The sequence below is a fragment of the Hyla sarda genome, chromosome 2 (genome assembly GCF_029499605.1).
Source record: "Hyla sarda isolate aHylSar1 chromosome 2, aHylSar1.hap1, whole genome shotgun sequence".
Lineage (NCBI taxonomy): Eukaryota > Metazoa > Chordata > Amphibia > Anura > Hylidae > Hyla > Hyla sarda.
In genome coordinates this window covers 84,812,675-84,826,500 of record NC_079190.1, presented here as the reverse complement: position 1 = coordinate 84,826,500, position 13,826 = coordinate 84,812,675, and the positions used below count along the sequence as shown (strand labels likewise).

General features: G+C 42.8%; 1 protein-coding gene across 2 annotated transcripts in view; it reads left to right on the top strand.

Annotated features, from left to right (window-relative positions):
• The window catches only part of SARNP (SAP domain containing ribonucleoprotein), an 80,380-nt gene that overhangs the window by 17,735 nt on the left and 48,819 nt on the right, over positions 1 to 13,826 (top strand). The window contains exons 3-6 of one of the 2 annotated variants that reach the window (XM_056562364.1): positions 4,256 to 4,302; positions 5,659 to 5,726; positions 12,070 to 12,123; positions 13,611 to 13,665. In XM_056562364.1, coding sequence (XP_056418339.1) covers positions 4,256 to 4,302; positions 5,659 to 5,726; positions 12,070 to 12,123; positions 13,611 to 13,665 — 224 coding nt within the window. The remainder of the gene's footprint in view (positions 1 to 4,255; positions 4,303 to 5,658; positions 5,727 to 12,069; positions 12,124 to 13,610; positions 13,666 to 13,826) is intronic. The other variant, XM_056562365.1, reaches the window with a different exon arrangement.

Sequence of the window (13,826 nt, the reverse complement as noted above, 5' to 3'; positions counted from 1 at the left end):
ACCCACTTTCAATGTGTGGTTCTGAATGTGGGACCCGGTGTGGCCATGGTCCCTATGCCATATAGCTAGACTGTGTGTCTGCATGGTTTCTGATCCACCAGGTCACCTCCCCCTTTCCTGCCGATCCCATGACAGCATCCCGGTCACTCACTTTTCATGTGAAGTTCCACGAAGTGCCTCTTTGGGTTCATTGAACCTGTTATACCAATCAGACTTCCTTCAGCTCTTGCAACTGCGACAGCAGTCCTGGTGTGGGGAACAATTGGTAGATCAGGTTCCATGGATTTTCACGGCAACAGCAGCACTCTCTGTTCCCCTAAGTGTGCCACGTTGGTCTGCTAGGGGCATGGTTGTTTGACACCATGGGGTTCTGAGCCTGTCTTTCAGACTGCCGGACTTTGGATATCTGCGATTCCTTTTTCTGTCTGAAGTCTTGCTTCCTCACTACTATCGTGAGGTATCCATGTCTGTGTCGGCATGTGTAGAGCCCACCTTCTCTTCTGTCGGTGGGGTGTGCCTCGGACCTTCCTGTAACCTTGTTTCCCCAGGTCTGCAGCAGTTGATCACCTTTTGTTCTGACATGGGGCCTGGTGGGGCATCACAGACAGTTATCTTCCTGGATTCCTGTGCAGGGTGGCTCAGGTGCCTGCTCGTTTTGGCTTACACATGACCAGACTGGTTCCATTGGCGCCCATCTGGTCCAGGGTTTCACCACGATGGGGTGTTCCTCTCAACGCTGTTGGTTGCTCTGTGTTTGTGCTTCTTCTTCCTTGCATTTGTAGTCACATCTTTGAATCTTTGCCCAGCTCCGGTGTCCAGGATTCCGATCACTCTTGGGACAGAAATTGGCTCCTCGATATGTTCTTGCAGAGTTCCTGGGGGCTACATCCACCCAGTACTCTGTCTGTTGCTGCAGGGCGACATGTCCCTGCCCCTTCAGTGCCTGGTGCACTTTGACAATCCCCCTTCCACGGGGGTACAGGGATCAGGAGGCTTGGCATGGTCAGTGCCTGAGTTTCAACTTGACCACCCCTTGTTTTCGCCTCTACTAGGGGGACTATTTTGCTGGTCGCTTTCTACTACCAAGATGGAGCAATCTCTCTCTTCCCACTTTATAGGTGGTATATCTGGCTGGGCCCTTGTTTTTCGCTGAGAGCATTCAGAAGAGCCTTTCGCTGTCTCTGCCGATGTGCTTACTGCCCACTATTGCAGCCTGGCTCTCTTCCTGTTTCTTGGTTATCTACTGCTGCTCAGGCAGCCTTGGCACTCTCCTGTGTTGGAGGGGTTTCTGCTATAGTGTGTGGCTCAGCGACAACTGGTCTAGCCATCGTCTGTCGTTTGGGTCCTGCCATTGCTCTCCTCCCCGCTCAGCACAGTCTCCCTGGTAGGGTGTGTTCCTCCTTTCCTTTGACGGTGTCAGTTGCGCTACACTGACACCACAGTCTTCTAGACTTACCTTCCTGTGCCCAGAGCCTGGGAGTCCCAGCTGGGTTCCCTTTTGTTCCCCCTCCGTTCCCGTCCTGACGGGTTGTTGCTTCAGAGTGCTCTGGTCCAGGACCGGTTGGTCTCCTTGTCTTGGAGACTATCCTAGGATCCAGTGGAGTACCTTTTCTTGGTCGGCCCTCCTAGTTCTCTGGGCCTTAGTGACGGTTGAGGTCTCGGGTATGTGTAGCGGTCCTGCCCAGACTTCTCCGATCCCATTTATGGGACGGTCTTTCTGTACTGCACTACTTCTGTCTCGGCAGGGATGTTTGTCACCTGGAGCGTTTCGCGGACGTTAGGTTTCCTTACCCTTCGTGTGTAAGTCTTTCTTTCAGAAGACTCGGGAACCTCCAATTCCCATGTCGGCCACACCGATGTTCCAGGATACTCCTTTTCACCGCTCCTTTCGTGACCGCTTATTCTTCCGTGTCTGTCTTCCAGGTGACTCAGGAATCTCCAGCTCCCATGTCTGTCACTCCAGTGTTCCGGTATGCCCCTTTTCTGGACATTCCGCTCCTTCTTGGCCATTGTTCCCTTCCATCTTCTCCTTTTGGGGTCCATGTTTTCTGAAGGTACAGGGCGTTCCAGTCGTCCAGATTACACCAGTTGAGCTTTGTCCTCCCAGGTGCTCGCGGCAGGCTCCTGGATAGGGACTTTGGGTCTGCAGATGTTCAGTTCTTCGATCTTCGGGACCAGGCCTCTCTAGAGGCTGTGTCCGTCTTTTTTTTTTTTTTTTTTTTTTGGTGAGTTTGGGGCCTCCTCCTGTGCTCTCCTTCTGCTCAGGCGTACATTGCTCTCCCGGGCTTCTTCCACTATGTTCTCTTTTATCGGTTGACTCTGGATGGGGTTCTTTTGTTGTGCCATTTTCCATTTTTGTTTCCCAGCTGGGCTAGCCCTCTGTCTGTCTGTCTGTCTGGTTCTGTGTTCCTTTAGAGTTGATTCCTATCTCCTTCTGGGATGGTTCCGGCCCCTCTTGCTTCCTGGTTGACTTTTTTTCTCTCTAAGGCGAGTTCGGGGAGGACAGAAACCTCCCATGGAGCAGAAGGTTTAGAGCAGGGGTCCTCAAACTTTTTAAACGGGGGGCCAGTTCACGGTCCCTCAGACCGTTGGAGGGCCGGACTATAGATAACAAAACATGAATAAATTCCTATGCACACTTATATATCTTATTAGTGGACTACCACTTTAAGTACACAGCACAGTTCCCCCCCCCCCACATTAGGTTGGCAGTATAGCTCCCCCACATTAGGGTTGGCAATACAGTTCCCCCACATTAGGGTTGGCAGTACAGTTCCCCCACATTAGGTGCAGTACAATTCCCCCACATTAGGCTGGGAGTATAGTCCCCCACATTAGGTAGTAGTTCCCCTACATTAGGTTGTAGTTCCCCCCCCCCCCCCCCACATTAGGTGCAATATAGTCCCCCACATTAGGCTTGCAGTATGTTCCCCCACATTAGGTGCAATATAGTCCCCCACATTAGGTGCAGTATAGTTCTCCCACATTAGGTGCAATATAATCCCCCACATTACGTTGGCAGTATAGTTCCCCCACATTAGGTGCAGTATAGTTCTCCCACATTAGGTGCAATATAATCCCCCACATTACGTTGGCAGTATAGTTCCCCCACATTAGGTGCAATATAGTCCCCCACATTACGTTGGCAGTATGTTCACCCCACATTAGGTGCAATATACTCCCCCACATTACGTTGCAGTATGTTCACCCCACATTAGGTGCAATATACTCCCCCACATTACGTTGGCAGTATGTTCACCCCACATTAGGTGCAATATACTCCCCCACATTACGTTGGCAGTATGTTCACCCCACATTAGGTGCAATATACTCCCCCACATTACGTTAGCAGTATGTTCACCCCACATTAGGTGCAATATAGTCCCCCACATTAGGCTGGCAGTATAGTTCCCCCACATTAGGTGCAATATAGTCCCCCAAATTACATTGGCAGTATAGTTCCCCCCCACATTAGGTGCTATATAGTTCCCCCACATTAGGTTGGCAGTATGTTCCCCCACATTAGGTGCAGTATAGTTCCCCCACATTAGGTGCAGTATAGTTCCCCCACATTAGGCTGGCAGTATAGTCCCCCAAATGACGTTGGCAGTATGTTCCCCCACAGGCATACAGCCTCCAGCCATAAAGTATGGCTGGAGGCTGTATGCTTGTGTACTGCCCCATTTCAGTGTTCCGATCACCGCTCCTCGGGTCCGGCCATAGCAGGACGGGAGGATCGGTGGTCAGAACACCGAAGGGACGCGCCGCTGGTAAACACTTACCTACTACCAGCGCGCGCGTCCTTGCTTCTTCTCCGCTGCTCCGCGCTCGGTTGCCATGGGCGCACGCATGGGACGTCAGTGACTTCGCTGCGTGCGCCTGCTCCCGGCGGTCCCCGCATTTTTAAAGTAAACGCGGGCCGCAGGGACTTCACAGAGCATCCTTGTGTTCCGAAAGCATCTTTCGGAACACAGGGATGTCCTAAGGCAAAGACACCCGGCGGGCCGGGTAAATGCGCTCCGCGGGCTGCATGTGGCCCGCGGGCCGTAGTTTGAGGACCACTGGTTTAGAGTCTCTGTGAAGGACGCAGCCGACTTTTCTTTCCTAGTGTCACCGCCTCCTAGTGGCAAGAGCATATATCCATCAGTATAGTTGTCCTCCGATGAAGGCTACGAGAAAGAGATTTTACGGTGAGTACAAAAATCTCCTTTTTCTGTCTTTTAATGTTTTGTTTTTTTAATGTTTTGTACTGCAGCTGAAGAGGATGCCAATGAGGAAGATGTTCTGGGAGAAGAAACTGAGGTAATAACATGTCAGAATAAATGTGATTTATATGGATATGCATAATAAAGCCATTGTATTAGCCAATATAATGGGGAAGATTTATAAAAATTGTGCAGAGGGAAAGTTTTAACACCAGCCACTTAGCCCTCAATATACAGACACGTCCTGGGTAATAAGTACTTTTTTTTTTTCCTTCAGTAAGGACTGGACATAAAGACTCCTAATTACTGATGATGGTTATACAGCTCCTGTCACATTTAGGAGGATGGCAGTTTGGCTTTCCTTTACATTATCCTTTAACTGGTTCTTGTGTACTGTAGCCTCTGTGTCTTTATTTCTACAAGAAGTGTCAAGGAGTTGTGGCCTATGGTCTGCTGTGTCCGACACTGGCACAGCTAATGAAACAGCAGGGGTATTTTTGTGGACATAAAGACACTGAGGCTACTTTCAAAGTTGAAATTTCATATCAACTTTTTATTTCATATTGACATGTCCTCAGGGTTCAGACCCTAGAACGATGTGTCTATGTGAGAGTGACTTTATCATACTTACATCTGACAGTCCTGGTCATGTGACACAGAGCTGGGAGAGAATGTGAAAACAGAAACATTCAGGTAATATCTTAAGTTAGCGTTACTGCCATTTTATTAAAGCTGTTCTCTTGGATTAATAGAATTCTGTGTACAGTACTGGACACCAGTGTACAAGAACGATATAGAGCTGGAGAGGGTTCAAAGACTGGAACACAGAGTAATAAGGGGAATGGGAGGACTACAGTACCCAAAAAGATCAAATTTATAGTTAGTTTAGAAAAAAGGGGCGACTCAATTATCACGGGCAGTACAGAGATCTCTCCCATAATCTATTTATACCCAGGACTGTATCTATAACATGTGGGCATACTCTATGCCCAGAGGAAAGAAAATGTTTACACAGACCAAAGAGGAGCATTGTAAGATCAGTGAGACAATGGAACTATCTGCAAGAGAAAGTGTTCATGTTTAACTGAATAAGAATCCGAAAGGGGCCTGGATACATTTATGAAGAGTAATAATATTATAGGTTATAGGGGGGAAATTTATTAAAACTTATGCAGAGGAAAAGTGGAGCAATTACCCAAAGTTGCAAGTCTGATTGCGTCTTTTTTTTTATTTAAAAAGTCCTCTGGAAAAATAAATGTTTTTCCTTTAAACTATTTTCCCATGTCTACAGCTCTACATAATATATAGGTGACAGATTCCCTTTAATTAAAATGTCAGCACAACACATTTTAGTACCTTTTGCCAGGTACCAATTTAAATTTGTTTCCACACTATCAGGTTTAGCATTTCTAAAATCTGTACTCATACAGCTTTCTTGGGATTTGTATTGCAGGAAGAAGAACAGAAGCCTGTTGATGCTCCACTTAAGGAGGCTGAACCTACTGACGAGCCAGAGGAAAAGTAAGTTCAATAAATGTTGTTTACATATATGGTGCTCACAGTAAGTCACATATGCAAATCATGGACATGTAATGGACCAATCAACCTATTGAACCTATTGTTACTTCATTCAATAGATAAAAAGTGTATTTCGACAGGAAGAGGGGGGGGGGGGAAGGAAAGAACCCTCTTGGGTATAGATAGTGAATTCACAACCTTTGCTGCTATCAAGATCTTAGAGCATATGCTTGTTCTAGCTCGATAGACATACGTAAAGCTGACAGATGTCTGAAGGTTCCTCACATTGGCCACTCATCATAGCAGTAAAAATCTAATCCAATAACCATTTAGTCATACAGTTGTGTCAGTCTACTAACCGCAGTCTGACATCGATATCCTCTCAAAACGTTTCCTCCACAAGTTGGTGGTTTTCAGGAGAAATAGTAGGATAGACAGCTACTTGTGTCTAGGTAATACTGCTAGAGTTGAGCGAACTTACAGTAATTCGATTAGTCACGAACTTCTCGGCTCAGCGGTTGTTTACTTTAGCCTGCTTAAATTAGTCCAGCTTTCAGGTGCTACGGTGGGCTGGAAAAGGTGGATACAGTCCTAGGAGACTCTCTCCTAGGATTGTATCCACCTTTTCCAGTCCACCGGAGCCCCTGAAAGCTGAACTCATTTATGCAGGCTAAAGTCAGCAACTGCCGAGCCGAGAAGTTTGTGACGAATCAAATCATTAACTTCGCTCATCTCTAAATACTTCATCGCTCTAGCGTATCTCTATCAAGATAGTAAGGTAAAACATAAAAAAAGAATCCAGTACCAGATTGGCAGGACTACTTAGCATATATAGCAGTGAATTTGGCATGTCAGAAAAGGTAACAATAAATCATAATAGTTGTGTACTTGGAGGTCATTTATGGCCATAATAGGGGCTATTTTAAAAATGATTCACATAAATGATGACTTTCGGCAAGGGTAGGCAACTCTCAGTACCTCAGACGGACATATGATGGGTCACTTATGGTTACTACCAAACTGGGCCCTGGATGGGTTTACAAATATTGCCAAGCAGAACATACAGGTGATGATCTGGACATATGTTTTTCATCTGTCCATAAGCATCACCTGTATGCTCTGCTTGACAGTATTTATAAATGACCCACCTAGGTTCCAGTCTGGCGGTAACTGTAAGTGACTAATCATAGGTTGTGTCTGTCTGCAGTACTGGAGTCATCATTAAGGCCATATATGACTTCCAAGTTTACAACTATTCATGATTTATTGTTACATTTTCTGACATGCCAGTTTCACTCATTTTGTTTCCAAAGAGGGTTCTTTCATATATATATATATATATATATATATATAATTTTTCTCCTGTCGACATACACTTTTTATCTATTTAATAAAATCACGTTTTTGCAATCTCTTCTGTGATTTATGTTACCTATATGGACCTAAACTATCTCATTTTGTTATTAAAATGTGATCTGATCTGAATCCTGGGCTCAAGATAGGCCTTCAGTGTCTGAACGGCAGGTACCAATACCTAGCACCCTTGCCAATCAGCTGTTCCACAGAGCCGTGGGTCTGGCCTATACACAGTAAACTGGTTGGATGCAGATGTCTCAGTTTTTTGTGTAATGGCAGTCCTAGGTCACTGCAGCTCAGCTCTCATTGAAGTGAATAGGAGCTGCGCGGCAGTAACCATCCATCAGCATTACCTAATGAACGGAGCCATCTGCATCCAGCCCACTTTATTGTGTGTATGCTGCTTGTCTGTCTGCTCCCTGACAAACAGACATTGATGGATTTTCCCGAGGATAGGTAATCAGTGTAAAATTTCTGTAAGTTCCCTATAATTATCTGTATGTATCTCTCAAAAGGGTACTGACAAATTTGAAAGGACAAGGTGAGATCCCTGGTTTTAGGGATCACAACCAAATATTGCCATAACAGTGATGCCCATGCCATCCCAATTGCCAGTACACTTGTTTATGCATTTTTGCAGCCTGTAACTTTTTTGTAGAATGGATTTTTTGTTTCCCTTAAAATTTTAGCTTTTTTTTTTTACTGTAAGATAAAAAAAAAAAATCTAGGGGTCATGGAATGACCCTTCTTTCCTCCAATATGGCACAACCAGGAGTTCCTCTCATTGACCTATTAGCTGTAGGAAAAAGCCCCTACAAGAGGTTATCCAGGATTTGCAAAAGAGCTGATTTGTTCCAAAATAAGCACGTCACCTGTGCTCGGGTTGTATGTGGCACTGAAGTGAATGGAGCCAAGTTGTAATACCACACACAAGAGAGTATGATAGCGTAGATTTCCATCGAATAAGATCAATGTCGCCTTCAAATTTTGGCAACGGCACCGTCCTGCAGGTCGCCATGGTTTAAGGTCTTATAAATTGGGGGCTTGATGGTGGAGGAGTTACCCGTAGGAGATAAGTGTTGCATTGCTTTAGGTGGTTCTATATTTGCTCTTAGCCATCTCTAATTTTAGTTTTTGATAAATCTCCCTATGGCTTTTTTCACTTGACCTTGTTGACAGCTTGTTTAGGTTACAGACCACTGCTCAGCTCTGAAGCAGTGGTCGGACTAGTGACATCAGTCAACTTTGGCCTTTGTAAAGTTCTGAGTGGTTGTTTTTTGGACCTCTTGCAGGGCCCACCACCTTACTGAGAACACCAATCATTCCTAGGCAGAGGCTGTAAATGATAAGGATGCAGCATTCATGTGCCATTCCAGTGTTCCTACTGTCTTGTCATTCAATCTGATTACTGAATAGAGAAAATCCTTTAGTTTTTCTGCTTTTTAACTTACGGGGCAATCTGTCCTGATATACATTTTGTAATGTTGAATTGAAATTTAGAACTATTGACCCACAATGCCAATGTTCTATTTTATTCTATGTTATTCTGATTTGTGCATTTTTGTATTTGTCAAGTACTGAAAAAATGATCTATTTTTCTGTACAAGTTTTTTCCGGCAACATAAAAAACTGCACAGAAGCTAATTGGAGCACAGAGAAGAATCTCTTCTAGGTAATCCACATCAGCCCATTATGTTCTATAAAGAATAACTCCTTCATCAAGAAGATAATGGATTTATTTTTTTCTTATCTTAGAACAGAGTATGTTTGGAAGTTACAGTTTTCTATGCGTCCTTAGATAAACTTGGGGTTTAAGCCATAGATGTTTGCCCTGTCTTTCTATGTTTTAGTATGAAAAGGGCTTAGCTCCTGCAGCAGGGTATCTACCTAACAATTCTTTTTACCCTTTATTCTTCCCTTTTCATGAGGCCGTTTCCCATGCAGATTACAAAGGATCTTTTCAGATAAACTTTCATCGTAATCTTCTCTGTGTATTCTGATGTCACTAAGGGAGGATTAGCTGACATTTAAATTTGTGTTTTGTGCCTTTTTATATCTAGGAGTGACATACTGGTTTATAATGTGAGTTGTATACACATAAATGAAGACGTGCATCACACTATGCATTATTATAACAAAATCTGTTAAATAAATATTTCACTGGAGGGGTCCCAGAGCCTTTCAGTGTTTTCCTAAAGCATTCAATGAAAATGAATAGAAAGCCGATGAAGGGGGATATTATGCCACACAAGATGGCAATCTCCACAGTGCAGATGTGCTTAGCTGTGTGCATGTAGAAGATGGGTTTAACATCTGTGCGGTAACACCGCTGGGCCTTAAGCTGGGCTATCAATACAGAAAAGGTATAGTTGTTGCCATGGTTTCTGTAGTCCTACTGTTAATGCTACTATGTTAATGCTTCAGTGTTTGTTATCAGTTGTATAGAAAGTTTTAGACCCTTCTAAAGGTTTTCTGGCAACTTTAAACACCCCTACCTTTTAAGGAAAAGTCATCAAAAGTAAGTTTTTTTTTTTTTTTTTTTTTACTGCTGTAGTTTTTATGTTGAAAGAGCTAGAAGTTATCTCCACTACTTACAGGGCAGCTTAATGGAAGAGCATTGACTGTCTTTCACACAGAATTTATTTGACTGTAAGACCCAAATAGCAGACTAGTTGTATACTGTAAAAACTGAAAATAATGTACAGATACAATACATGTGAATACACAAAGAAGCAAAAAAACAAACTGTGGCAGATCCACAGCCTGGCCTCAAATGGCCATGCTACAGAATCCATTTGTAATGTCTGCAGATTTTCCTGCTGATTTCGGGTCACTCCGCTGCAGATTAAAGGAGTACTATGACGATTTTTTTTTTATTTTTTTTATTAACCCTCCTTGCCCGGGCTGCAATATGAAACAAAACAACAAACTTTACAGGGTTTAACAAACATACGTTCCCCCGTTGCTCAGATGTCTGTGTCCCTTTCTCCGGTCCCTGTCTTCTTCCGCTTCCTGTGGGTCGGTGAGTCACTCTGCTCTCAGCATTTCACCAGCTGCAGCAATGTCCCGCTGAGAGCAGAGTGACTCACCGACCCACAGAAAGAGGAAGAAGACAGGGACCGGAGAAAGGGACACAGACATCGGCGCAACGGGGGAACGTAGCCAGGTGAGTTAAAGTTGGTTTTGTTTCATTTTGCAGCCCGGGCACGGAGGGTTAATAATAAAAAAGAAAAGAGAAAAAAAAAAAAAAGAAAAAAAGTTCCATAGTACTCCTTTTTTAAATGTGCTGTATGTCTACATATCTTCGGTTAGTAAACGCATCCAGACTTGACAAAAGTGCTTTTTAATACATTAAACGTGTAATCTTTCACCATTAGGAAGCGTAGGGAGGAGAAACTGCAGCCTTTAACCACTAAAAGATCAGTTCAGGTCATTGCACCAATTGTGAGCACAGTAACCTAACCATCAATTGCTTTATTCCATGTTCATGGATTGGATTTTCGTTCTCTTCCTAAATTCTGCTTGTTGTTGCTGAATTACCTTTACCTACAGAGGTTTCATTTGGCAAATGAGGAATGCCCCGATGTGAGAACTTTAATTGATGGCTGGAAATTATTATATAACCCAAGTAATATAAAAATATGAAAAGGCTGCTAGGAGAAACCTTAGTAATAGTTTATTTCCTTAACACTACAGCCAATAAAACAATGTACATGTTACATTTTAAGATTACCATTACTGGTGTGTGGAACTTCAGAGGCTATTGGCACTCTACTGGGCATTATGTGAAGAGCAAATTTGCAAAGCAGCTCATTCACATTACCATCTTAGGCAGTTTTTCCTAAAAAAAATCTTTTTTCACTCCAACTACAGAATTTTAGAAACTGATTGGGATTTAGGCATGGCGTTCCGGATTAGGGAGCAAGAGAAATCTTACCACCTTTACCCTAGGCGACAAGCCTATCACAAGCTAAGTCAGGACTAACCAGGGGCAACAAACCCTGAAGCAGCATTGTCTGCTGATGATCTTTCCTTCTGGAGAGATCTCTGACCTGGCATTAAATCCCAATCAGTTTCTAAAACTCTGTAGTTGAATAGAAAAACTGATGTTTAGGAAAATGTAACTTAAAAGGTGCTGTAATTCAGCTGCTTTGCATATTCCCTTTTAGGCCATGTTCACACGGTGGCATTCCACTCTGAAATTCTGCTGCAGCAGAGTCCCATTGCTTTTAATGGGATTCTGCTGCAGCGTACACACGACGGCAAATCCATATTTTTGGCGTCCGCAGAAACAATGAACCTGTAAGTTGTTTCCACAGATTCTGGTCAGAAATTCATTGTAGTCGAAGATGGTGCATTTCTGTACAGTCTGAGCGCCGGTGAAACATGCAAATGTGTGGAATTTGGACTGTTTTCTGGGCAGACATTCTGCACATTTTGGACCGTGTGAACATAGCCTTAGCAAGTTTTTGGAAAGCCTAGGTGTAGTTTTCATCATCTCCAGCAGATGGCAGTATACACTCTCTTTAGCAAAGGCATTAACTAAAACTGCTGCTTTACAGCACTTTCATCCTTTTCACCCTTCATCTTAGGTAGCCAAGGTAAAGGTTGCACATCTACCGAGTAGACAATTTTAGATTAAAATACTACAACCTAGTAAATGTCCTTTTAACTGTTTTTTCTATTTAACTTTTCCATTGAAAGATCTTTGTGAGGGCTTGTCTATTTAATTAAATAGGCGATGTGATGTATGTGTGTGTGTATATATGTATATATATATATAAAATAAGATATATATTCCAACTTGATTGCTGGTAAACTGAATCTAATGGGGACATCCACACCCATTGAGTATGGTGCGGGCCCTGCTTCTGAGCCCGCTTTCTACTGCCTTAACACCCACATGACATGCATATAAGTTATTTGGGCGTTAATTGCTTTGAACAGGCTTGAGGTCTCAACATCAACAAGTGTGTAACTCTCCTTCCAGGGACAAAGGTGAAGAATCCCAAAAGTCTCATATACCTTGTGATCCTGCAGAAAGGTACGTATAATTGCTGCTTCATAGGGCATATTTAGAGATTTTTGGGACTTGTGTCTTGTACCAATCAGCTTGTTTTAGGGGTAATCCACACTATCACAGAGCATTTGTGTGTTCCTGTCAGCTAACTTCACGTGGTATGGTTATATTTTTTCCCATTAGATGATTATAAAAAGTTTTCGGTCTTATTGGAATTAATTTAGTTTCTGCAAATAAGCTTTGGAGGGGGGGGGGGGGGCTGTAAAAATCTTAACAAGCATGTTACTGCTGCTTTCATTCTGTGCCCTTTTCACTATATATGCAATCATACTAAGATACCAGCTTTCTGCAGGTGATATTGAGCTGAGAAGGTGATGGACAACCTGTCTTTCTAAATTAGCCGGACATACATGGTGGTCTTGGTGTTGAATAGTTTAAAGTGGACATATTGTTCTGTGACCTAATGTTACATTGTCCGAACTAGGGACATAAAGAAAATTGCATGTTTGCATCTTTTGATGAGCCCTAAAACATACAGCAAGTATTGACTTCTCTGGGGTGTGTGGAATGGCACGTCCTGTCCTCTGACCCCACCGTGTTTCCTGTGAAGGTTGTTAAACCTTTTACTGCCCCATGGGAAAACCTCTTCCAGGATTTGGGAACAAAAGCATTGCAGCGTTCCCCCTGAGCGAGCACCTCTGTCTTTATGGGGCTCTTAAGATCCACACTTTATGGGAGAAATCTTTTTAAGGGCTGACACCACTTGACTTTCTTTTTCCTTTAAAGCCTGGGAACTTCCTAGAAGGAAAATGTTCTCGTGCCATGGCCACAGGGACAAGTGTGACACTTTCATCCCCTGACTATAAATAGACTTATTGCCCATTAAACATGTTTCCTCTGGGAAACAATGTGGTGTTTTATGAAAACTAGCGCACAAGTGAGACTAGTTGTCCATAACTATTGGATCATATCACAGCTATCAAAGTGACAGGTGAAATCTGACTTCTGGCTAAAGCGCCTCCTCTGTTTGTTATAAAAAATAGTTTTTAGTAATGGGTCCATTTTGGAGAATACAATACATGTATTCAAAGAGATTAAAAATGTCTATTTAATATGCTACATCAGTCTGGGTGTGGATAGCTAAAAGGATGGCCTACATACAAAGAGAATTGGTCTCTTAAAATCTGAAATTCTTATCTGTGTAGCACCTGTGTATTGGTAACAGTTCATCTCTTCTGAAGATAACAAGTAATAATGTCATTTATGTTTTTGTAAACAAGAACTTCAGTAGCTAAAAGAATAAATATTGTAAGCACTAAATGTTAGCGTTATATAATCTGCATTCTGTCACTTGTATGGGAAGCCCTTTGCATTTCTTTTACTACTTTTTTGTTCATTCTAATAGCTTGGCACTGATGTAAATACTACTTTTATAATATAAGCATTTGTAAATCTCAGTCTTATATTTCTAATTCTCCTGTGGTTTTTATATTTTATATTTTTTTTTTCAGACTGGAAACAGAGAAGAAGCTGGTGAAAATTACTAGTCCAGTTTCTGAAGCTGATGTAAGATTTATTTTTATTCAATAAGCTCTGCAGAGCCAGAAAGGGGGCATTATTTCTTGCATGTTATGATAAACCTTTGTCGTTGAATAATTGAATATATGTAGGTGTTCTAATGTACGTCTTAATATAATCCAGCTGCACAGAGCACTTTTAATTTATAT